Genomic DNA, 26,920 nt, shown 5'->3' on the forward strand with positions numbered 1-26,920 from the left:
TGTCAGCAGAATGGTACACCTCCCAGACAAATCATGTTAGTGTATGTAATTAAACACAGATCAAGCCAGAGAGAGAGACTCTGTTCCAGATCAGCTGATACATTACTAGAGCTATTAACAACAGTCATTGATGAGCAGCATAGGCAATTGTCTAACATCATTTTTTGTGGCTTGCATTGATAAAAATCTAGGGAAATCACTGAAGTCATAATAATTTACAGCCCTTGATCAAACAGCCAAATAATAATCCACTTTTCTTTCCTCTCCACAAAATTTTAAGGAATTCTCTATCTAAGAACTACCAGAGCCACATTAAGAATTTAAATTCAGTACAGTATTTCAAAACTGTATTTTACTTGTCACTGCATTTCTGATAGATTATAGATACTAAGAGGAAATAGATTTTTTTTCATCCTTTTCTTTAAAAGGGAAGCATCACTCGCTAAGCCCAGCACCAGTAGTGACACACCAAGGAAAGCAGAACTTGCCTGTTTAATTATTTCCTTTAAATATTATTTATTCCATGTGATTCTGTCTACATGCATCATTACAATAAATGTTTCCATAACAGATTTGCATATATTTCTGTGAACATTTCACTGGGGCATAAACTCCCACTGACATTTTTTCTTGGAGTTATCAGGTGTTATCATAGAGTAAAGCTTTATTTTTTGGGGATAAAATAGTGGCCTTTCTTAAATTCATATAGTAATCATGGTTCACCATTTCAAAAGATGATTTTTAAAGTCTTACAGTTCTTGAAACCAAACTCTATAAATATGTGGGCTGTATCATATTTTGTTCCACAACTGCTTGAGTAACACCCAGAAATATGCATGAACATTTATCTGATGATAGATGGAAATGTTTTACAAATACTGTATTTAGTAACTGATTCTCAACCATTCCAACTTGTTATCAAAAGTCTGAAGAACAGATGATGGCACTGTTTGTTTCTCCTCTTTTCTGAGCTTTCTCCTAGCATAGGCCCCGATTCTGCAATTAACAGGATGAAAGTGCACCATTGTGCGGTTATTAGCTCAGTAAACTTTCTGAAATACTACACAGCCAAAACAATTTGCTCTATTTAAAGTGTATGCTGTATTTGGATCCTGTATGGTACCTTTGGAATAAAGTAATAATCAATAAAGAACAGAGATTTTACTCTTTCTGCAATGTTTCCTTTAGTACCTTTTAAAGGAAACCAGTACAAAGAGAAAAAAATATATAGTTATTTGAACAATAACAATTAGTTTATGAGCTTAATTTTCAGAGTTAATCTTCCTAGCTATACCAAAAACCGCATCTCTGATTACAGCACGTTATTTAATTGAAGGTGTCACTAAGGAATATATCTCACATTAACATTATCTCCTGTACCTTTATTCATCCTACAGTTTCATTTGCTTCTCTGCTGATTCCTGAGTCAATTCTTTATTTTGCCTAAGTACAACTCATTCTAAACATGTTCACTGAGATTATCATTTATTCACGATGCAGAAGGATTGTCACAGTGATAAATAGTGGTGTTTTCCTTCTCTATGAGTTTCTAAATTAATTATTTGAGCTGGAAAGCTCCTCTGATTTAATTTCTTCAAACAAAGATTTTATTTATAGTTCATGGAGAAAGTACAGAAAAAAAAAAAAACAGATTGGAATCTACAGTTTGAAAATCCAGGCAAAGTGCTTGGAATGACTGAACATTCTGAAATATTTATCAGATGTGTGTCTTGACTACAGTCAAAGGACAAAAAAAAAAAAAAAAAAAAAAACCATTGAATACATGGAATTAGACATTTAAGAATTTTGTGGATCTCTCAAACCTCTTGCAATCATAAAACATACTAACGTGTTCTAGTATTTCAGAAGGCAATTCCTAACCTAACTGTGAATGCCATAAATAAATAAATAAATAAAATTGCATATTAGATAAACAATATAATTCTGGCAAAACTTTTTGTTCTCATTATTCCTCCTGTAAGAGAATGTAGGGAGAAGGATGTGGAGGGAGGAAATCTTTCAAAGGTCTTAGAAGTGATTACAACGTCTTTGGTAGACTATAAGGAAAATATAAAACCTGGCAAATTTGAAATTCATGGATATAACATCAACACCTTCAACGATGATAAAAGTTATCTTTTACAAATTGAGATAGAAAAAAAAAAGGAAAGAAAAAAGTGAAGAAAACTATACAGGGAAAAAAAAAAGTAAGTTCTCCTAACAAATTTATATATAAATGCAATATAATATACATATAATATATAATGTATATTTGACCCTTTTTAATTTAGAATAGTTCAGCTGGAAGAGCAAAGATCACAGTATCACAGAATTGTAGGGGTTGGAAGGGACCTGGTCAGGCTGGAGAGTTGGGCAGGAAGAAACCAGATGAGGTTTAACAAGAGCAAGTGTAGAGTCCTGCATTTGGGAAGGAACAACCGCAAGTATCAGTACAGGCTGGGGGATGACCTGCTGGAGAAGGACCTGTATCAAGCCCAAGATACATTTACTTGCATGTCATTTCTGAAATTTTTCCTGCTTCAGTAATTTAATTTTAAGAACCTTATTTTTTTCACGTTCCAAGTCAGAGGCCAAGCAGAAACATGCTTCAAGGGGCAAGCAACAGACAACGCTGATCTCATTTTGATAAATTCCATGATTAGTACCTGAATCCTCTTTAGTTTTAAAATTTGTTTAATTACTAATGATTAGGGATAGAAAACTTTATAGCATAGTTATGAAAGATGTCTTTTTAAATAAGAAAATCTTTGCTTCAGAGCTAAGCACTTTTTTTTTTTTTACAGGAATGGTCATTTAAATTACAGTCAAGGGGAAGGATCAATTATTGAATCATATTCCTCATATTAAATAAGCTAAAAAACAAAAACAAAAAAAAAACAGCTGAGATACCTGTATGAGGAAATGAGCACCATTTTGAAGAAATGCATCTTTTCTTATTGGTATACTCAAAGTATGATGTGTTTTTCCTTCTGGAAACAGGAGGATGCTGTTTCTAGACATATTTAGAATGCCATCTTTTGCTCTCTCAGGATCCAGAGCTCCAGCTGGAATATACAGTGCAGTATAAACTAACTGCACATTTCCAACTGTTCCTTTCTCCCTTACAAAACTCAAGGATAAAAAGCGTCCTGTTGGATTACTTTCAATCTTCTGATTCTCCAAAGGATAAAACTTTATTACGCCATAAACATCATCGCTGTCCTGAATGTAAAACAAAAGCTGCAAAACAGAAAACAGCATCACTTACTCAATGCTACAATTAATATACACCACAGTTTTCACGTTTTCATGAAAGTATGTCCTGACTGTCATCATACATTTTTATCGTTAGTGAATTGGCACTCAAGAAAGAAATCAGATTGACAGCCCCAAAGTGTTGCTTGTGCACAAGCAGCACACCACTGATAGCAGCAACTTTCCTGCTATGCCTCATCTATGTCAGAATGAGCTTTGAATAACTGATTTTTGGTTCAGCAGCCAAAGTGAATAATTTGAATATATTTCAGACTGTGAAAAAATCATTTAATTCACCAAATTCATTCCAATCATATGTTCAAAAAGCAAAGTAGGGACCTGAGTCACAGAATTGTCAGTAATGCTAATTACCCCTTATTTAAAAGTTCAGAGGTTAGTCTTAATCACTAAGCCATCCTCTTGAAGCTGTTACTCTGTGTAAAACATTCCAGTACCTACAGCAAATAAGCAAGTGAAAATAAATGCTCAACCTTCTCTTAGCAAGCAACCAATCAAGATAGCAGTTATGCAATGATATTTATGATGGGAATATTCTAAGCTAAATGCTACTGCATTAAATAGGTCTGGCCTTATAAAATATGTTAAGCCAAAGACTTTGGATGTGGCTCTTTATACTGAGAATACATCAGCTTGCTTCACTTAAACTCAAGCACAACTACTTCAATTTAGCCAATCCACCAAAACTGGTGGATCCTAATCCTAATCCTACTCCCTAATTATTATCTATCACCTCCTCAAAACAAGTTCTGAAATCAAACTTACCTCAGATGGTTCGCTGACTTCTGCGCCTCCCTGTATTGTATGAGCTAAGAGCTTCAGAAGATAGGGCTCTGCTTCTTCTGGTATGTTATCATCAATAATGGTCAGTGAAAGTGTGACCAGCATCTGTCCTTGATCAAAATGTATCTCCCCGGTCTCTGGAACAAGGTCTGCAGTCACAGGTGACAGATCACTGCTATTTCGAGTTATGACCCAGGTCACAGAAACATTTCCATGTGTTCCACCATTTCTTACGATCGTGATCCCTTCAAACCTGTGGTTTTGAATGAAAATAAAAATCTGTAACATGCAATTATAATTAATATCGGTTTACTTAGCTATCTGTTCCCTGGCAGATTTATACTGACTTCAGTGGAATCGATATTAACTGCTGCTACTGACATTTGAGTCAGGACTTAAAATTTGTGAAATCATACCACAGAAGTAGACTTTTCTCAGGTTGCTTATTCATGAGATAATATACATAAAGACATGAGTAATATATCTAAAGACATTAGTTAAAATTTATTTTGTTTACAGTAAGAAAGATACTGAGAAGAGGAAAGTTGGCATGTTTATATTTTTTCTCAGGAAAGATGTTAAATTTCAGAAAACTTTTTCTCAACTAAATTTCTACACTGTTTTATGGACTATATCAAAATACAATTGTCAGGCATGAGTGTTTAAATAATGATTTTATTTAAAATAAAGTGACTCAACTATTTGCCTATGCACTGAAATATAATTTATCAATATTTGTGATTATGGAAATGTCACGTTTCCTGTATCTGTGTATAAGAAAGAAAAAAAAAAAAAGTGAATATTGAAGTGCTGGGCTCTACATACTAGAAATTGTTCATAAAATCATAGGTTGATACATTACCTCTTTCTCTGGGGATGAACCACCATCACTAGCTAGCAGTGGACATTTTTACTAAAACTGGCAATATTGTATAGATATTAGTTCTGCTTGTAAAGATTTGTGTGGAGATTTGTTTTTAATTTATCTGTAAAATTACATGTATTTAACTTTTTTGGAAGTCTATGGGTATTCAGTACTTCACAGAAGACACTCACCACCATTTTTTAACCAGAGACTGACTTTAAATACAGTATAGACAAAGATTTACTGGGAAAGGAAGCCTGAAATATATTTTCCACTTGTATGAATGGGTGTGTGGCCGCATCACAACTTCACTGATCCATCTTTTAGATTAAGGGTTTTTCAGTATTTTGATAATGTCATTAAATATTTACAGTTCTCATATATAGTTCATAAATATTAAAATACTTCTGCATAATTAGACATTTTCTCCCTTGAAAATTCTATATCGTTTATAATAATTACACAGTAGGTGATTTCTATATTAATTTTTCACTACTGATTTTATAATTACTGTCAGTGAAATCCTAAGGATGCTTTACAGTGCCAAACAAATCCCTTAACATGACGAGATACTGTTTGAAGATCTGTAGTACCTTGAAATTTGGTCTTCATCAATGATAACAGTTTGAGTAAACAGGATACTGTTGATTGAAAGCACTCCATAGGGTTTATCATTTGGTTGGATGGTGACGTGAACAACAGATGGATTAACCAAAACAGCATCTCCCTGTAACGTGTCCTTAAGGAGCATAATTTGGAAGGTCTCAGCAATTTCTGGTATGGCATCATCAAGGATCTTGAATTTCATATATACTTCATGAACTAGAGGTGTGAAGACAATAGTTGTATTTGGCTGAAGATCTAGGAAGTCTAAATTGAGCTGCGCGTGTGCTGTTGAATTCCCAGTTATGATGGTGTAACTGACGGAGACTTCACATTCATCAGGTCCAATTAATTTTCCACTGTCATCCTTACCACGAATCACTTGAATTGTGAGCATTTCGACTTCCTCAGGCACCATGTAAGTGCTCTGAGCAAATCGCACAGGGCTGTCATTTTTCTTAATATTAATCTGAACAGAATTCCTTGTGGTGTTGATTTCAGCCCCTCCCTCCACACTCCTGAGATGAACAACAAACAATTCATCATTTTCAGGTATCTGGAAAAATAATAGTAGCAACAGGGTGTAAGTCCCATTTCAAATATATGCAGAACACTTACTTAGAAATATGTTATGTATATTTAGCAATAAAGGGAAATAATACAAACATTACAACCCTTTTCACATTAAAATAAACAGGCAAAAAGAAACTCGCTTGCAACTTTGAAAATCCCTTCTCAAAATTGAATGTTTCCATTTTCTAAGACATACTTCTATGCTATGGAAATATGAAAAAGTGGGAAAAGACAAAAAAAAAAAAAGGGCAAACAAAAACTAGGCAAGAATCAGATGAAGCTCTCTCTTTCCAACTAGAGAGTGTGAGGAGATCCAAACTCAACTTGTGGAAGTTGCTCTGCTTGGACACAAGTGTTCCTGACAGTTATTTAGTCTGACATCTTTATTTGCTGATGTTAACACCATTTTACATCTATGCATGCCTGAAAGAACAGAGGAACAACATATGAACACAACCTACCTTGGCCCTTTTGTTCCTATTCAACGGGAAAAAGAACAGTTCCTACTTTCAGACAGACTCACATTCCCAGCACAGCTTCAGTCACAGCTCTGAGAATGTGCTTGCTGATGCTTATCTATTAATTAGACTTTGGCATTTCTACATGTGGTTTGTTTAGAACTGCACTTTAGTTTTAGCTCTTTAGTCTCTAATAACTGATGCAGCAGACAAAAAAGAAGGGTTTATAAGCCTTGAATTGCAGAATTTAATATTTTTTACTTTATATTATTACATTTTATTCCCCAGTCTTGATAGGCTAAGTCTGTTGAACTGGAAAATATCATTATTTTATTAATACAGAGAGATTAGAAGGAAATATTTAAATATTACATAAGATCCTCACATCTCATTCTTGTTGTGGACTCTCAGAAAAAACAGTATTATTTGCTTCTGAGATAAATTCCACAACAAAATTGCTTATGTGTTACTAATGGCATTGCTTTGTTATAGGGCTGATGAATCCTTTCCATGTAGTTCTGTTTACTGAGCAAAAAAAGTTCAGAATTCCTTGTGGTCCAATATTTCTTCTCTTTTTACACATTTGTTAATTGGCCACCCTTAGATCCTGTTTCAGGGCACAAAGGGTATGCACGCCGCTGTCTTTGTAGCTGAGGCCAATTTTGTCCCTTGTTTGACTTGTGGCACTTAAACTTGCATAATATTATTGACTGATGCAGGTTGTTTGTTTTTTTTTCCAGCGTGAGATTTGCAAGCTCTCTGTCACCTCTCTCCTACACTACTATTTCCTATTTTATCTTATTAAAATTGATGTTAACTTACGCTTGTTTTAGTTCACTAGTTCATATACTGTCTTGCAGTACAAAAATACGCATTTGACAGTCAGAACGTACATGCCATTTTAGTTGCAGATAAAATCTTAGTATCCTACATAAATAAGGCATTGTGGAGCTTTCAATTACATCATGATTGACCAATAAATACATGAGTCAAACTTCGAATATAATAGTATAAATGATTTCCAGTGCTGCCTTGCCTCTTTAATTTTCTCTTAAAGTTGCAATTATACTTAAAAAGGAAACCTGCACAGGAAAAGTACTATAAATGCAGAGCTGTGGAAATCAGAACTGCAGTCCCCTACCTTCTGTAAGGCTGCACAATTCAGAAAAATACTTGTTTCATTGATTTCCCTAACTCAGATCCTAAAAGCTCAAATTAAGTTCTGACAGTAGTGTTACTGGATTCTTGTGAACTCTATCATCATCATCATCAATAAAGGTTTTTGTGCAAAATTCATCTTTCACATACACTTGTGAAAGACTTTCAAAGAGTGGAAAGACGTTGACTAGACACACCAAATACAGATCAAACTTTTAGAAACAGAAGTTTGAGAGCATTTCTCAGAATAAAAATAAATAAAATCACATCCTCCCAAGAGAAAAGACCCTAATAATTTATTTCTGTGTGTAAGTCACTGAAATATTACATTGAATTGGAAAGAGATGTTTCTACACTTCAGCACCCCAGGTTGGCACAGCCTCTTAACACTAGAGTATCAGTAGAAATGTGGAAGGACATTTTTTATAACTAAGAGTAAAAAGGAAACAAGCTGCTTTACAGTTCTGTGCTCACTTCTGAGACACACACCTTTCACCATTATTGTTTTCTTATGAATTTCTTACTAAGTTGTTTTGCATCATATATACTTATTTTGATGTCTCAGTTTTCCCTCTTAAGCTTATTATAAAGGAAAAGAAAAACACAAAAGAAAAGTGCAGGTAAGAAAAAAGGAAAATCACAAGTTGCAAATTAGAAGAATGTTTTGTTTACTCTGAGATAAAAAGAAAGCCTCACAACCTATGAGTTATGTTGTGGTTTTTTTTTGTTTTGGTTTGGTTTTTTTGTGTGTGTGTTGTTTTTTTTTTTCAATTGGCCAATCTGAAAACAGAAAAATGTTAATTATCACCTAGTATTCATGCTTTCCACAAGACTGCATGTTTGTTTCAGGAATCTCATCTATTTTTAGGATTTTTTCAAATATGTTTCTACCCTGAAACATATTTGAAAAAAAAAAACCACAAACAAACAACGACAAAAAATATTTTTGAATCTGCCTTTTCCCTGTGAATCTTCAATGTGTAATATTCTTTCTTTAGTGACAAAGATAACATGTCTGCTCAGCCAGGATATGCACATAAACTAAAACTATTCACTGATGAGAATTAAAGAGGGAGCTTGGAAAGAGTAAAAATAATAGACCAGAGAGCCAAAATTTAACATCACTTCATCAAATAGAACTGCTTTTAACCTTATTTAAGCCAAGCCTTTTTGTAACTTACTACTCTAAGTCTTTCCAGAACTTCAGTTAACCTTCTACGTATCAAAGCCTAAGATGAAGTCAGCTTGTTCCTACCTGATCATCAAGCACTGTTAAATTATAAATCAGCTTTGATCTCCCAGGTGTGAATGTAATATTTCCCTTAGCTGGACTTAGGTCTTCTTCAGCTGGGTTTGGACCATCTTTTATCTGCAAAGAATTGATTTGTCTGATGAGAAGTCTATAAAGCAGGAATACAAATCCAGTGCAAGTACAATAACCAATATGCAGTGTGACTTGCATAACAAATGACTATCTGTTCAGCCATCTCCAACTTACAACTTACATGAACATTCAGTTGTGAAAATCTGCTCTTTTCTGGCAGACAGTGTAAGTCAGAACAACCACTCTGAAGAAATCCCGTATTTCCAGAATAAGAGGAAGAAAACTACTTCCATATAGGCCTATGGGGACTCTTTAGTATATTCTGATGCATAACTGACTCTTTCATATTACAGAAAGGATATTCATGCAAATTCAGTTTGAATCAATAGTATTTCATAATAAATTCCAAGACAAAGTAATAGTACTTACTGGTTTTGTGTCCCTTCTATCTTAACTTGTGATATTAAAGATACTAAATTTAACAGTCAAACTCAAAATACTACAAAGCCTCTTAAAGGTCATATGGGATTTTTTGGTTTTAGAACATTTTGTAAATTATTTTTCAACATACATATATAATGATGTGAGACAGACCTAAGTAATTGTCCAGAGAGTAAGATTTACTGTACCTTAAAACAAACATATTTGCAAAAAATTGCACAGAGAATCATATTCAGTACTTTAACTATTCATGCTATATTTAGTATTAATAAAATCCAGTGCAAAGCTTTTCTGGTTTTGACAGGTCTAGACTAAAGCTTTGAGGTCTAGATTAAAGCCTTACCCTATAGGACCAGGCAACTAGTACAGAAATATCTATATGAAAGATTTTATATATAATTTTAAAGTAAATAATAGAGTCTGAGCTAGATAAGAAAAAGAAAGCAATGAAGTCAGTAATTGTATCACATTCAAATCACATATGTAAATAACAGGATAAGTATTCAACATGATTAATTATTTCAAAAGCTTCATTTGCAGGGGATTCAAGATAGAGATCAAGATACAGATGATTATAGATACAGAAATTCACCAAATCCTGAGCACTCACAGTTCAAAGTTGGGATAATCATTAAAGACTCACTTGAATATTTGTATGTAAAATAAATATTTTTTAAAAAAATTAAAAAAACTTAGATAAGACACTTCTTACATACTTAATATGCATTATTTTCTAGTAATACATACTGATGTTGCCTCACGTACCTTTCTAAATGACAGAATATACTCGGTTTTCTCTAGTACCTCTTAACGTTAAACAGTCAATTAAACAGTCAGATAATTACAGTATTTTCTATATGACGGTTAATATGAATCCCTTTTATGAAACAGATCTACCTAATGTAGATGTAGGTATTTTGTCCTTCTTCCCCTTTTGCAAACACTTCAATAAATTATGATTACAGCCTCTCAGTTTAATCCAACAGACTACTGTATGAAGTCTTTTGGATAAACTCACCTCAAAAGTTATGACGACCGTCCCATAGGTTCCCCTCTCTCTAATTAGAGTGAGCGGCACAAATTCATTTCTGCCCCTGGGCTCATTCACTGTGATTAAGGCAGACTAATGAGGAAGAAAAGGAACAGACAATCAGACACAGATCAAATATCACAGCAGAATGAAGAAACTGTTACCATAGAAATATCAAACTCCCACAGACAAGTTAATCCAATCCGCAAACCAGTCCACTGATGGCATACATTTCCTAGCAACCAATTAGTTCAGCTAATGAAAACCTTAAAAGATTTCAGATAAAAATGTATCACGTAATGCAATTTGTGTGTTTTTGTTGTTGTTGTTGTTTGTTTGTTTCTGTAAATGAACATAGTCAACATACACAAAGCACTGACATATCATCACTGGTATTTTTAGGAGCTCCTACACCCATTAAAAATAGGTTTTCACCATCATGAAGTCGTTTATTAGATAGCTAGCTATAAATGTACTCAGGACAATCATTTAGGTCACTGGTCACTTTTTTAGGCTATTGTAGGTAACAGATTTTGAAGATATCCACAAATCCCAGAAGCAGCTTGGCTTAGTACTGTGGCTCTAACATTTTCTTATGTTCTTATGTTTTTTCAGAGAAGTCCTATACAAAATTATATTGTCAGAATGCTGTCAATAAGGCATAGCTACTCGTTCTACTAATACAACCTCTGTATTATTGCAAATATCATCTGCTGGAGTAACAACAGCATCTTATCCCAGAGGGTGTTATAAAATGCATATATTATGACAATGTTCCCTCAGTAATTGGTAATTAACCCTACTGCAAGAAGCTGTGCCTGCTCTTCAGAGGAACAGGTTTATATTCAGAAGCTACTTCTTTGTTTACATGCTACATTTCAAAACTGAAATAACAGTAGCAATAAAAACAAACCAGATGTAAATTATACACTCAGGTAGAGAGTATTTATACATCCAAACAAGTCTGGAATTTTAACTGTTATAAATTTCCAATAGAAACAAAAATAATATGTCAGAAATACATGCTTATAGATTTACTTCCTTTCATTATCCTTTCAGAAATAAGCAAACTACCCACATTAAAGCCAGAGAAGACTGAAGAATATTCAAACCTGGATGGAACTGGAACTGTTTGTGTGACTCACAATAATCAAATAGTCTTCTTCCTCCACTGCAAAATGTTTCACACGTCTGGTATCCAGAACAGAAAGAGTCTGTATCTGCAAGGGAAATATGAGGGTGACTATGTTTATCTACATATGTATATAAACAAATACATTTTATATTACATTGTATATAGTGAGAAAAAGTACGCATAGAATGTTAAGAATTCCAAAATTATGTATAAAACTATACATGAAATAGCTTTTAAAACTTTATATTTTATATATATATATATATATATATAAGCAACTAATTTACAGAATTAACATAACTTATCATACATTTTCCAGAAAATGTTCTATGACTTGATTGCTTGAGAATTTCTTCCCCCACTTCCAAGCAGAGCTACAGGCTGGGAGATGAGTGGTTGGAAAGCTGCCTGGCCGAGAGGGACCTGGGAGTATTGGTTGATAGTCGGCTGAATATGAGCCAGCAGTGTGCCCAGGTGGCCAAGAAGGCCAACAGCATCCTGGCCTGTATAAGAAGCAGCGTGGCCAGCAGGGCTAGGGAAGTGATTGTGCCCCTGTACTCGGCTCTGGTGAGGCCACACCTCGAGTACTGTGTTCAGCTTTGGGCCCCTTGCTACAGGAAGGACATGGACGTGCTCGAGCGAGTCCAGAGAAAGGCAACGAAGCTGGTGAGGGGTCTGGAGAACAAGTCTTATGAGGAGCGGCTGAGGGAGCTGGGGTTGTTCAGCCTGGAGAAGAGGAGGCTCAGGGGCGACCTTATCGCACTCTACAGGTACCTTAAAGGAGGCTGTAGCGAGGTGGGGGTTGGTCTGTTCTCCCACGTGCCTGGTGACAGGACAAGGGGGAATGGGCTAAAGTTGCGCCAGGGGAGGTTTAGGTTGGATGTTAGGAAAAACTTCTTTACCGAAAGGGTTGTTAGGCATTGGAATGGGCTGCCCAGGGAAGTGGTTGAGTCACCATCCCTGGAGGTCTTTAAGAGACGTTTAGATGTTCAGCTTAGTGATATGGTTTAGTGAAGGACTTGTTAATGTTAGGTCAGAGGTTGGACTAGGTGATTTTGGAGGTCTCTTCCTACCTAGACAATTCTGTGATTCTGTGATTCCCAGGTAATCCTCCCTGCACCCTCAAATGTAAATATATAAAAAATACAAACAATGTAAACAACTAACTATGACAAACTTACATCACTGAAGTTATGTAGTATTTTAGGACACAAAACTAACTCTTGTCACACAGAGTGCTTTTTTCTAAAACATGGCCAGACTGGAGGACCTCCCTTGGTCCTTGCCAACCCATACTATTTTAAGATTTTAAAATTAAAATCGATTTACCCACAACAATCTGTGTCCAGCCATGAATGCATACACACTGTTGTTAGAAGCTCCCTGTGTGGCTCCTCCATGAGTAACCACAAGGTAGGAAGAGGCTCCAATTTGGAAAGACACACAACTTGTAGGATTCCACATACTGAAATTCTGCAAGAAGAATAAAAAAAAAGTAAGATTGTGACTTAAATTCCTTATTAACTAGCATGTCTGGTGTTCAAAAACAAACATTTACCTCAACAGGAACAAATACTCCTTTCCACTGGTAGACAGTAGAAAACAAAGCTGGAGGCATACGCAACAGAACACCGTACAGGATTTCTCTTGAGGTAAAGAAACACCAACCAGATGCTGATTCTTCCACAAAACTTTGCAAGACAGATAGGACACTGATACCACCCCCTGCAATATAGTAAAAAATAAAATAAAATAAAATAAAATAAAATAAAAACACTATTTACTATTATATTACTCTTGATATCTTTTCTAACCCCATTCCCATTATTTACCTCCCAAAGCCAGACCTAGTATGAGAAATGATGAAGTTGTGTCTTAGTATTTGTTATAAGTGTATATAAATACATAGAAATGTTACAATGCTAAGGATATAATGAGAGTTAAGCAGTAAATGTATTTTTCATTCATTACAACTGCACATGGAAGACATATAGGCAATTTGAGTCTGACTCATAATAATTGATCTTGGAATTTAGCTAACAAGAGAATTAGCTAGATAGCAAGTAGTAAAGAAAAAAAAAAAAAAAGACAAATTACAAAATGTTCATGTTTTGTTCCCCATTTACAACATGTTCATGTTTTTATTCCAAGACGGTCCCTAAGCACCGTCTTGTCAGAACTAAACTCCAGGAGCTAGACTCTTGCATGTCACATGTCATTTATACTGTGTTAGAAAGATCCTGAGTTACAAGTAGTACGGAACAAATTTTATTACACACACACAAATAAATAAATAAATAAATGGCTAGTGACAATAATGTTCATATTAGCAGCAAAGACAGAAATAGAGATTACTGAAACTGGCAGAAGTGGCTGATGACAAGGTGATTCTTAAGCAGCTAAAGTATTTTATCTACTAAATCTTACATAGGAAAATATTAACTGAATTGTGTCTGAATACTTGAATTTACATTCCCAAGCTACATCTCCTGTATGCTTGGCTACTCTCTTACTATCTCCACTTCTACAAAAGCAGTGGACATTCTCTGTAAAGTGAACGTACTGATGCCAAATGCAGTATCTGATGATGTCTCCCACTCAACGCTCACAGAAACGTTAAGCCCATTACTCCGTGAAACTTTCAAATAAGCTGTAGTGTTGGCTTCTTCAATTATGATGAAATTTGTCCTAAATGTGAGAATCATAAAAATAAGGAAAAAATTATTTTATAGTATATTCATTGCTGTAATAAAAATAAGATTTTTACTGTACAATTCCAGATGCAGAATATACAACAGAAATAAAAAGAAAATATTAATAACAGGTTTCAGTATCTGATGGACTGGTAGCTACATTAATTAGGGTTTCCCAATGATCCTTACTACAATCATTATGACAATGTTCCCTCAGCTTGTCAGTCAAGTATAATAAGGCTCACTACTGATGGTAAAATGTATATATTCTCAAGATTTTCAAATCACATTTTTACCTTTAACTTTCCTAGGGTATTATTCCTCAGTTTCTTCCCTACTATATTTAGATCTTGACTTATAGATGAGGGACAGTGATACTGAACAACTTTAAGTAAGTTTTATCTTTAAGATGAGCAACACTGATATCCATCCAAGTGCGAGGCTCTCAGGCTATTTCTCAATACCTAAAAGCATACAGTAGTATTAAAGCTGTATATATGCATGAATTACATACATATGTATGAATTACCTCTAGAGACGGTTTAAAAGATGTAACTCAGAATCAGTTTTCGAGGGATTCAGTTGAATAACTAACCAGCATCTTTGAAAATTTCACCTTTATGCTTTATAAAATTTTCATATATACCATATAAAAAGCCATACCATGTTAAAAGAAATTATTCCAAAGGCATTGTCATTTGATAAGACTGTTACAGTGACAGACTTGGGTGAGCCAAGCTTTATCTTTGCAGACGGTTTCTAAAATTAACAAAAAATAAGATATTAAATATGGTAAATATAGGCAAAAATAAAAGCATCTTGATTTTACTGTTTTAAATATTATTCTCTGAAAATTGTACATCTTTTTATTAAATATTACAGTAAAAATTATTTAAAGCAACAGAATGCACCAAAATAATTCTTCCTCATTTAGGAAGTATATTCTATATGGTCAACAGCAAAGTGAATGAAACAAACCTTTCGAATGATTACTTACAGTTTGGCAATCTACTAGGAATAGGGAACTAGGTTTGAAGCATGTAGGTCTGCCAAGAACTCAAAAATTATTCTTTTTTTTCCTAACACTTGTATAAAACTGAAACTTTGAAGCTATTATGTGAAGTGAGTTATCAACTAAAGGAAACTTATTATTTACAGTGTTGTAAAAATGAGCTACTACATTTACATGTCAAAAGAAGAAGGAAAAATATAGACTTCTACATTCACTGCCAACATTTCCCAAAATGTATTAAAAGCATAAAATTTTTCTTTACAGAACTGATTTCAAGCTTAGTCATGAACTGCTACCTTAAAAAAAAAAAAAAGAAAGAAAAAAAAAAAAAGGAATGCAGGCTCCTCATAGAATGACTCACGTGAGATAGAACCATATGCACAGATTTATCAATATGTTTTTTAAAAATGTTTGGTTGTTCAAAGGGAAGTCTTGTTTACCCTCTGCAGGACTGGAAATCATCCTGCTTTTTTTGCTACTTCCACCCTTTCTTGTAGGTGCAGTGTGTAGGAAAACAGGAAAGGCTGACCCTTCACAGTCTAATTCCTTGGCACTCCAGCACAACACCTTCAAATACCAACAACTGAATGCAGCGTTTGCTGAAGTTTCAGACTATGTCTATACTGCACAGCAATGTCACATAGACACCCACAGGAACAACAAAACTTTCTTAAAAGGAGCAATAAGAACCATCCTGGCTAGTCTCCAAATTTTAGTTCTTACCTATTAAGACTCAGACCCACAAGCATGACTGCACAGAGTTCTACAGAATACCATTCATTTCTGTCAGATTACATAGCATTTTCTGGGCAAACGGATAAATTGAAAAACTTAGACTTACTGGTAATGTCAAGTAAAATGTGAATGTCTCATCAGCCTCCGGAAGATCGTCATCACAGACAGATATATACACTGTTCGGTTTGTTTCTGTATCAGGTATAAATGCAGCTGCATATGTGTCAAAAAAGTCTCCTGTATCTTCTCCATAAAGCTACAATAAATGTCTAAAGGTAATAAAGTTGTCTCATTAAAACTTTACCAACTATCTAGTAGTATTTAGAACAGTGTGCTTCATGGCTGGCTACAGGCTCATACTTTTTCATTGCTGGAGATACATGCCTCTAAAATCGGTCAGTAATTTATTTGCAAGAATAGTTTAGCGTCACCACAGGATCTTTTTCATGATATATAATGTCTTACTTAATTCTTCCACGATAATCAGTTTCAGACCCAATAAAATTATTTCAGGAAAACAGAAAAATGAATTCTAGTGTCACAGTAATATTAGAGACTTGTTGTGTGATCCTTTTTGGTGACTTCTGTGGAAGTTTCTTAAAGGACAATGAGAAGAGGATGTACTGTATTTGTGTTTTGCAGGATGATATACCAGAGGTGCAAGAATTCTTCTTGGTTAATTTAACTTCAGTGGAACTCATCATGAACCATTCAACGTCATCCCCACCTAAGCTAGGTAAAAACATCTTATAGCAAATTATTTTTACTTTTCCTTTTTAATGGTTTATATTATATTACCTTGGGAGATTACCATTATTCCTCTTACTTACCAACTATGCTGAGATGAGACATGGTTATTTAGAAGAAACATCATAGAATATGAAATAGATTTATTATTACACTTAATCTCTTGCTTTTTAAACTCTGGGAAAATTTAAATTAATTTTCGTAGAGGAGTTAGTAATTATCAGTTGGAAAGGACAATTATTTGAAAAGTTTATTGGTGATTTTTTCATCTGATTTTCATTTACAAACTACAAAATGGAAAAAAAAAGTAAAAAAAAAACTTTATGTGGCTACTCTGCTCACTCTTTTAAAAAAGTCTGTTTTTATTCTTTTATCACTTTTAGGAAACATATTTTATGGTTTTCCTACTCTTGCAATGATCTTTATTATTTGCTTAGTCTGCTTCTCATTTTGCTTCTTCAGAATTCAGTAGAATAGTAGTCATTAGCTTTAAGAACTGTTGGATTATCCTGTGGTACTAAAGACTAGTTATATAATGTCAGACATCTTCTTTGACTCTTTTCCCTTTTCTTTGCATGCTTATAGAAGTGACTGAGTTAATTCGTTACAGATTGAAAGGTAACTTGCAAGACTCATTGCTGATTTGTGAATAGTTGAGTCTAAAATATGAAAGGAGTAGCATATAAGAATGAAAGATTCATCCAAACTAAACAGTGTTGTATAGTCTCACTTTCTCTTTGGCTGTCTCCTTGAACCATGACCATTTAACACTGATGTGACACTGCATTGGGTCAGCTTTACTTACAATGAGAAAATAATAGTTTTAAGTCATAAGGAAAAAATGTGTTCACATAACATGTCAGTGAATTCTTCTGGTAGAAGAAATAGCCTGACTCAAATACGTGTGTCCGCGTGTGTGTCTGTGAGCAAACTCTTACAGATCCTGGGTGAACAGATCTGACTTCAGGGTGACATGAGAAAATGCAGGAGTGAAGCAGAAATGTCTCTGATTGCCATTACTCCCTCAGGATTTGTAAACCTCAGTAACACTTCTGTTGTCTGTGTAGAGCTATTGCTCATCGTCATCTCTACCTCATAGTGACAGGCTTAGATTCATGGCAATAATCTTCTACTTTTGTTCAGTTTTATCTGAATTGATGGAAAAATGTATATGGATCTAAACATAATATACTTATGGCAGACTCGGTGAAGTCAATTTGGTTTTAGAAAGTAAGTTGAAGTTTATAAAAAGTAAACAAGTAAGTTAAGGTAGTTGTGTGGTGCGGTTGTCTGAAAAACAACAACCTATTTTCTGAGAAGTATTAAGTTTTGACTGTAAAGTTCTGGTCTCTGAAGTTAGTAGACTTTTCTGACATTAACCTATTATTTGGTGTTTTTCACACTGCAGTGTATTCAATTACGATTTCAGGCTAATTGTAAATACCTGTATGTCTTTATGGAGCAGTAGAATATTACAGTATGTGAACACCCCACAAATAAATTAATAGTTGTGTATTTGTAGTGAAATCTGAGGTGTGCCATTAGAATGTATGATGAGGCACTGAAGCACAAATAGAAGATGAAATGCTGAATCATTTATTATTCTTCCTCATTGTCTTTCTCATACTCAGAATGGCAAATGCAAAATATTGAATGTCATTGTAATAAACACTTATAGTGAAGACAAATTAAGATTCCATCGCAAATCTAGACTTTATTATTTTCTAATGTTTTATGTGCTGTTTAACTTTCTACATTTTCCTTAGTCTTTTTTTTTTTTATGCATTATTAAATATCACAGTGCTAATTCAAGACGCATTATTGCACTTCTAGTAGTAAGGACTCTTTCCAGTTATCTTGCCCACTCCCATTTTCTCCTACACATTTTTTGTAAAGACACTGTAATATTAGTACCGATTGAATAAATGCTTCTGTGATTCTTGAAAATCAAGAAAATTGATTTTATTGTTCTTTAATTTTTGTCTTTCTGTTTTGCCTTTTAGATGTGGAAGGTTTAGCTTCTCAAATTGTTATCGATGCTAATGATGGTGTAAGAGGAGTAATTGAATGGGAAGGTACCAAGTAAGTCTCATCTTCCTTGAAGAACTTACTGTGCCAATTAGTGATTGGTGTTGCCCATTTTCTTTCTAAAAGTAAAACTCCTGTTAAAAATAGGGCCATGTCTTTGAGATGGTAAAGTAATCATTCAATTCAGCTGAACTAGAAAGTGGGATTCCCACACTGAAAACAAAAATTCACTATTCATCTAATCAGAATTCTTTTACTTATTACTACTTTCACTGTTGTCCTTTTATATCACCAATTTGCCTAACCTCCCCAGCCTGCATCAACTCTTCCAGCCTCACCATTCATGTAAGCAAAAAACAAAACAAAACAAAACAAAAACCTCATGTTACTTAATTCAATTTAGATAAGAGAAAAAAGGTAAAAAGGATGCGTTAGAGAACTATAATGTAGGGAATAATTCAGAGTGAAAATGTAATAAAAATGTACTATCTTTTTCAAAAGAACATAATCAGTGAACATTGAGAATTATTCTTTTTATTTTAGTTTTGAAGTTAGTGAATCTCATGGGAATCTGACAGTAATGGCTTACCGAAACAGAGGATCATATGGCAATGTGTCTGTATTTTTTTATGCCCAAAATTTGGAGGCCCAGCTGGGTTTGGATTTTAATGTAACCTCAAGGGTAAGAAGCAACTCTAAATCTAGTACTTTTTATTCTTTCAGCTTCCGTAAAAGAATATCTTCTTGATTATTCTGCAGAATGATCAGTAGTGATGCTAGATGTTTCAGCTTGTTTCAGTTGCTTTGGTAATCTAAATAGAATGAAATAAAAATATTCTTATTCTTACTATTTATTTCTTTTTTAAAAATATATTTTTTAATATAAAGCAAAATGTAAACTTTCAAACATCGATTTCAAATTTAATTTTGATTAGACATACAAACTTTTTCATAGACTATTTTTGCAACAGGACTTTCAAAATAAATTATTCTTTCTTGTCCTCATTCTGTAATGTGCTGAACCTTTATATTTCTGATTCAATCAGTTTATAAGGAACAGAGAATATGGCTCTTCCTATGCTTTCCCTTCCTTCCTATTTCACAGAATTCTGTTTACCGTAGTCAAAAATTTCTGTGTGATATTAACTGATGTAAGTATTCGGTGCTTTATGTGTTTCAACGCTAGACTCTTTTTTTTGCTGATGGAGAAAGGCATAAATCTGTTGATGTCATGATTTTTGATGATGAGATTCCTGAAGGTGATGAGAAGTTCCAGTTAATTTTAACAAATCCATCTCTGGGGCTGGAATTAGGGGAGAACACAACAGGTAAAACTTAGTTTTAATGTTCCATTTCTTTAGAATTCTGTGGCACACATTTTAATTCCACTTTTCTGAATAATCATATTTCAGAAAGCACCATTGTCCTGCTATGGTGAATCTTTATACTCCTTTGGAAGGTTCTGAAACATCCCTGTGAAATCTGTGCAATTAAAAAGTTTATATGTAAAGCAATGAATCAGAAAGCACGAAGATGAGTTTTTCAATGTGTACTACCTCACTGAACTGAGGTCTTTTTAGAGAGTTCATAATCCTTTTCTAGGAGAGACTATATTCTTCCTGTCTAGAGATCTTCCTAGTTAAAGTGAAATGCCTTCCCATTCTCTTCAGGTAATGTCATGGACACATAAGCATTATATACACACTAAAGGAAGAATGTATTTGTGTTTATGTTATGTATTATGTTACTATATATGTATATTTATATTTTACTATGTTAACCAAAGAATATTTTCATTATTTCTTTTTCAAAAGCTACAATTACTATACTTGCCAATGATGATGGCCATGGAGTTTTGTCATTCAATAACAGCAATCACTTCTTTCTGAGAGAGCAAACATCTATCCATTTGATGGAAAGTGTTGCAGTATTGAATATTATCAGAGAACCACCTCAGGGAATATTTGGCACTGTGACTGTTCAGTATCTTGTAAGTGAGATTAACTCTTCAGAGGCAACAATGGATTTGACCCCTTCTCAAGGATATATTGTGCTCGAAGAGGGAGTCAGGTTCAAGGTAATATGCTAGTTATTACCAGAGAAGTCTAGGAAGCTTTTTTTTTGGAAATATTGGAAAGATTTCAGAAATGTCTGTGCTTTATCTTCTGTTTATTTTTTCTACTTCTTTCATTCATAAAGTGAATTGAGTCATGAGCTGTGACTGATTTCCTGTTATTATCTGATGTGGAAGTGTGTGAAAATTAAATGGGCTCATCTTTAGGTGTTTCTTAGTTTGTAAGGGTTGAGGTAAATTGAAAACAGTACACTATAGATAACGTTCATGTGTGCTTTGGAACAGTTCTTTTTATGTAGTCAATCTATAGCTGAAATGCAAACTTACTTTAAATTAAAGTGATAATTTGCAAGCCTAATAGTTAAGATCAAAGTAAAAATCCCATTCTGTAATTTAACATTTTAGTTAGTCTGAACTAAACAGAATGTGCTGCAACAAATACAAAAAGTAGAACAGTTGTCTGTCTTAGGATTGGAAAATAACTTAAGTATTAAGCTCACTGCCTCTATACTGTCCTCACAAGAATGTCAGCTACAAAATGAACTAGCTTAAGTTTGTGAATCCTGACTCTTCTAAGGTTTAATCACAATTCGATTTATTTATTTTTGCCAGTAAAGCTGGTGAAGCTAGTGTTAGCATATTACAGGCAATAGGATAGAAACTGAGACAAACTTTTCTTGGAAACACTGGTTTTCAATTTCTGGCCTTTAGATGCATTTGGAATCACAATGCAGCAGATCTATAAGAAGTTGGAGCCTTCTTAATATAGTTGGTAAATATGGTTTATTGTGGAAATGAACAGAAATATAAAACATTGTAAATTTTGTATTATTTCCAAATGCATCATCACTAACTTTTTATTTTGTACAGCAAGGCTATGCGTACCTATGAAATTTTTTGCTTGTTTGAGTAGTGTGAAGGATGACAGTGAGCCCCAAATGAAAGTGAAGCACTTAGCTTTCTCTAGATTGCTCTTTGCTAGTTTGAGATTGCCTTTAGAAGACCTGATCTTCATCCACAGTGGTGTAGGAGAGGGAAAGAAGCATCGAGAGGAAAGAGTATTTCAAATCTCTCACTATTCTTGCTTTTTTTTTTCCTTTTCCTTTTCTTTCTTGACAGCACCAGTAGTGAGATTACCCTGTTTCCCTGAAGATAGCTTAGCTGCCAACTAAAATAAATTAAAACCAACTTAACTGATTACACTTATAGCTGTGTTGTGAGTATAAACTACCCAAAAATGTATGGAATAAATAGAGAACAAAAGTATGAAATTAGGATCAAAAACTTCAGAGGATCATAGGATGAGAAAAGAAAGAAAAGAGAACAACAACAACGAAAAGTGAATATGCTCATCTTAGTGTTGCACCAATGGAGGCCACTAGATGGATGGCTTTAGAACCTCAGTCTGAACTCAGTCTGAGCTTGCCTCAATTCTGTCCTCTCCAGCTTCATGAGCTGCTCTTCTCCTGCTATGCTATCCAAAGCCTTATAGTGAAATAAATTTAAAAAAAAGGTAGCACATTCTGATAGAGCTGTGTCATCATCTGTTATCATGTCTCAATAACATTGTATGCTTGTTTTGTTATCAGACGCTGCATATTTCTGCGGTACTAGATGAAGAACCAGAAATGGATGAGCACTTCATTGTCACCCTGTTCAATCCAACTGGAGGAGCCAGACTAGGCACGAGAGTGGAAACTATGATTACAATATTACAAAACCAGGCTCCACTAGGGCTTTTCAGCATCTATACAGTTGGAAATAGGTACTTTACACTGATCAGTAAAAAGGAGATAGTTGCTCATACTCCAAAGAGATAATATTTCTCTACAATTTTGTTTTTGATGGATCGCATTAAAGAAATTCAGCAACCCAATTTGTAAATCTGTAACTTTGAAAGGTATTGTGAAATACTATTACTGCTAAACAAAAGAGTAGAAAAATGCATAAAAAGGACTATTCATAATCCAAAATTTCAATTTATTTATTATTATTTTTCTTTATAAACTAATACTTCACTAGTGCCTACATATTCCACTGATAGTATTCCATGTTAAAAGTTCCAAACCTCATATCAGTGTCCAGGAAGTCATACGTTTTATAATTTACTTTCATTTTTAAACCTGTAAAAAATATACTTTCACTGAAGGCTGTTTTTCAGAAGCAAGTGACACATATGGACTGCCATTTTTAAAAACCATTCAGCTGAAACCATACAGATTAAATAAATTTACTATTTAAATAAAAAATGTATGTATGCTATTTTATTAATACATTGATATTTAGAGTTAATAATTTATATTAATATTTAATAATAATATTATCTAAACATTTATTACGTGAATTTAATATACTTAAATTTCAGTCTGTTTAAAGATTTTGTTGAATTGCCTATGATTTTGCATGATTGTAGTAAGGATCATTGGGAAACCCTAATTAATGTAGCTACCAGTCCATCAGATACTGAAACCTGTTATTAATATTTTCTTTTTATTTCTGTTGTATATTCTGCATCTGGAATTGTACAGTAAAAATCTTATTTTTATTACAGCAATGAATATACTATAAAATAATTTTTTCCTTATTTTTATGATTCTCACATTTAGGACAAATTTCATCATAATTGAAGAAGCCAACACTACAGCTTATTTGAAAGTTTCACGGAGTAATGGGCTTAACGTTTCTGTGAGCGTTGAGTGGGAGACATCATCAGATACTGCATTTGGCATCAGTACGTTCACTTTACAGAGAATGTCCACTGCTTTTGTAGAAGTGGAGATAGTAAGAGAGTAGCCAAGCATACAGGAGATGTAGCTTGGGAATGTAAATTCAAGTATTCAGACACAATTCAGTTAATATTTTCCTATGTAAGATTTAGTAGATAAAATACTTTAGCTGCTTAAGAATCACCTTGTCATCAGCCACTTCTGCCAGTTTCAGTAATCTCTATTTCTGTCTTTGCTGCTAATATGAACATTATTGTCACTAGCCATTTATTTATTTATTTATTTGTGTGTGTGTAATAAAATTTGTTCCGTACTACTTGTAACTCAGGATCTTTCTAACACAGTATAAATGACATGTGACATGCAAGAGTCTAGCTCCTGGAGTTTAGTTCTGACAAGACGGTGCTTAGGGACCGTCTTGGAATAAAAACATGAACATGTTGTAAATGGGGAACAAAACATGAACATTTTGTAATTTGTCTTTTTTTTTTTTTTTCTTTACTACTTGCTATCTAGCTAATTCTCTTGTTAGCTAAATTCCAAGATCAATTATTATGAGTCAGACTCAAATTGCCTATATGTCTTCCATGTGCAGTTGTAATGAATGAAAAATACATTTACTGCTTAACTCTCATTATATCCTTAGCATTGTAACATTTCTATGTATTTATATACACTTATAACAAATACTAAGACACAACTTCATCATTTCTCATACTAGGTCTGGCTTTGGGAGGTAAATAATGGGAATGGGGTTAGAAAAGATATCAAGAGTAATATAATAGTAAATAGTGTTTTTATTTTATTTTATTTTATTTTATTTTATTTTTTACTATATTGCAGGGGGTGGTATCAGTGTCCTATCTGTCTTGCAAAGTTTTGTGGAAGAATCAGCATCTGGTTGGTGTTTCTTTACCTCAAGAGAAATCCTGTACGGTGTTCTGTTGCGTATGCCTCCAGCTTTGTTTTCTACTGTCTACCAGTGGAAAGGAGTATTTGTTCCTGTTGAGGTAAATGTTTGTTTTTGAACACCAGACATGCTAGTTAATAAGGAATTTAAGTCACAATCTTACTTTTTTTTTATTCTTCTTGCAGAATTTCAGTATGTGGAATCCTACAAGTTGTGTGTCTTTCCAAATTGGAGCCTCTTCCTACCTTGTGGTTACTCATGGAGGAGCCACACAGGGAGCTTCTAACAACAGTGTGTATGCATTCATGGCTGGACACAGATTGTTGTGGGTAAATCGATTTTAATTTTAAAATCTTAAAATAGTATGGGTTGGCAAGGACCAAGGGAGGTCCTCCAGTCTGGCCATGTTTTAGAAAAAAGCACTCTGTGTGACAAGAGTTAGTTTTGTGTCCTAAAATACTACATAACTTCAGTGATGTAAGTTTGTCATAGTTAGTTGTTTACATTGTTTGTATTTTTTATATATTTACATTTGAGGGTGCAGGGAGGATTACCTGGGAATCACAGAATCACAGAATTGTCTAGGTAGGAAGAGACCTCCAAAATCACCTAGTCCAACCTCTGACCTAACATTAACAAGTCCTTCACTAAACCATATCACTAAGCTGAACATCTAAACGTCTCTTAAAGACCTCCAGGGATGGTGACTCAACCACTTCCCTGGGCAGCCCATTCCAATGCCTAACAACCCTTTCGGTAAAGAAGTTTTTCCTAACATCCAACCTAAACCTCCCCTGGCGCAACTTTAGCCCATTCCCCCTTGTCCTGTCACCAGGCACGTGGGAGAACAGACCAACCCCCACCTCGCTACAGCCTCCTTTAAGGTACCTGTAGAGTGCGATAAGGTCGCCCCTGAGCCTCCTCTTCTCCAGGCTGAACAACCCCAGCTCCCTCAGCCGCTCCTCATAAGACTTGTTCTCCAGACCCCTCACCAGCTTCGTTGCCTTTCTCTGGACTCGCTCGAGCACGTCCATGTCCTTCCTGTAGCAAGGGGCCCAAAGCTGAACACAGTACTCGAGGTGTGGCCTCACCAGAGCCGAGTACAGGGGCACAATCACTTCCCTAGCCCTGCTGGCCACGCTGCTTCTTATACAGGCCAGGATGCTGTTGGCCTTCTTGGCCACCTGGGCACACTGCTGGCTCATATTCAGCCGACTATCAACCAATACTCCCAGGTCCCTCTCGGCCAGGCAGCTTTCCAACCACTCATCTCCCAGCCTGTAGCTCTGCTTGGAAGTGGGGGAAGAAATTCTCAAGCAATCAAGTCATAGAACATTTTCTGGAAAATGTATGATAAGTTATGTTAATTCTGTAAATTAGTTGCTTATATATATATATATATATATATAAAATATAAAGTTTTAAAAGCTATTTCATGTATAGTTTTATACATAATTTTGGAATTCTTAACATTCTATGCGTACTTTTTCTCACTATATACAATGTAATATAAAATGTATTTGTTTATATACATATGTAGATAAACATAGTCACCCTCATATTTCCCTTGCAGATACAGACTCTTTCTGTTCTGGATACCAGACGTGTGAAACATTTTGCAGTGGAGGAAGAAGACTATTTGATTATTGTGAGTCACACAAACAGTTCCAGTTCCATCCAGGTTTGAATATTCTTCAGTCTTCTCTGGCTTTAATGTGGGTAGTTTGCTTATTTCTGAAAGGATAATGAAAGGAAGTAAATCTATAAGCATGTATTTCTGACATATTATTTTTGTTTCTATTGGAAATTTATAACAGTTAAAATTCCAGACTTGTTTGGATGTATAAATACTCTCTACCTGAGTGTATAATTTACATCTGGTTTGTTTTTATTGCTACTGTTATTTCAGTTTTGAAATGTAGCATGTAAACAAAGAAGTAGCTTCTGAATATAAACCTGTTCCTCTGAAGAGCAGGCACAGCTTCTTGCAGTAGGGTTAATTACCAATTACTGAGGGAACATTGTCATAATATATGCATTTTATAACACCCTCTGGGATAAGATGCTGTTGTTACTCCAGCAGATGATATTTGCAATAATACAGAGGTTGTATTAGTAGAACGAGTAGCTATGCCTTATTGACAGCATTCTGACAATATAATTTTGTATAGGACTTCTCTGAAAAAACATAAGAACATAAGAAAATGTTAGAGCCACAGTACTAAGCCAAGCTGCTTCTGGGATTTGTGGATATCTTCAAAATCTGTTACCTACAATAGCCTAAAAAAGTGACCAGTGACCTAAATGATTGTCCTGAGTACATTTATAGCTAGCTATCTAATAAACGACTTC

The 26,920-nt window shown here is 34.4% G+C and overlaps 2 protein-coding genes and 1 pseudogene across 3 annotated transcripts in view; 1 reads left to right on the top strand and 2 right to left on the bottom strand.

Annotated features, from left to right (window-relative positions):
* Positions 1–16,451, bottom strand: part of LOC310888308 (adhesion G-protein coupled receptor V1-like) — a 78,220-nt pseudogene extending 61,769 nt beyond the window's left edge. The window contains exons 1-8 of the transcript in view: positions 16,434–16,451; positions 16,190–16,339; positions 15,000–15,095; positions 10,497–10,601; positions 8,969–9,082; positions 5,515–6,080; positions 4,039–4,309; positions 2,911–3,240 (exon numbers count right to left, since the gene is read on the bottom strand). The product of the transcript in view is annotated as an adhesion G-protein coupled receptor V1-like (transcript). The remainder of the gene's footprint in view (positions 1–2,910; positions 3,241–4,038; positions 4,310–5,514; positions 6,081–8,968; positions 9,083–10,496; positions 10,602–14,999; positions 15,096–16,189; positions 16,340–16,433) is intronic.
* Positions 11,096–14,323, bottom strand: LOC310888329 (adhesion G-protein coupled receptor V1-like). Its single transcript, XM_083814927.1, has 4 exons — positions 14,207–14,323; positions 13,202–13,368; positions 12,973–13,116; positions 11,096–11,728 (listed from the first exon to the last, which is right to left on the bottom strand). The coding sequence occupies exons 2-4, from the start codon at positions 13,259–13,261 to the stop codon at positions 11,615–11,617; spliced, it is 318 nt and encodes a 105-aa protein (XP_083671053.1). The 5' UTR covers positions 13,262–13,368; positions 14,207–14,323; the 3' UTR covers positions 11,096–11,614.
* Positions 16,379–26,769, top strand: LOC310888291 (adhesion G-protein coupled receptor V1-like). The gene is made up of 10 exons (XM_083814885.1): positions 16,379–16,819; positions 18,834–18,912; positions 19,402–19,540; positions 20,045–20,186; positions 20,673–20,935; positions 22,522–22,697; positions 23,539–23,663; positions 24,502–24,668; positions 24,754–24,897; positions 26,142–26,769. The coding sequence occupies exons 1-10, from the start codon at positions 16,609–16,611 to the stop codon at positions 26,253–26,255; spliced, it is 1,560 nt and encodes a 519-aa protein (XP_083671011.1). The 5' UTR covers positions 16,379–16,608; the 3' UTR covers positions 26,256–26,769.
* Positions 26,770–26,920: the final 151 nt, after the last annotated feature.

This window comes from Anser anser, assembly GCF_964211835.1.
Source record: "Anser anser genome assembly, chromosome: 33".
Classification (NCBI taxonomy): Eukaryota; Metazoa; Chordata; class Aves; order Anseriformes; family Anatidae; genus Anser; species Anser anser.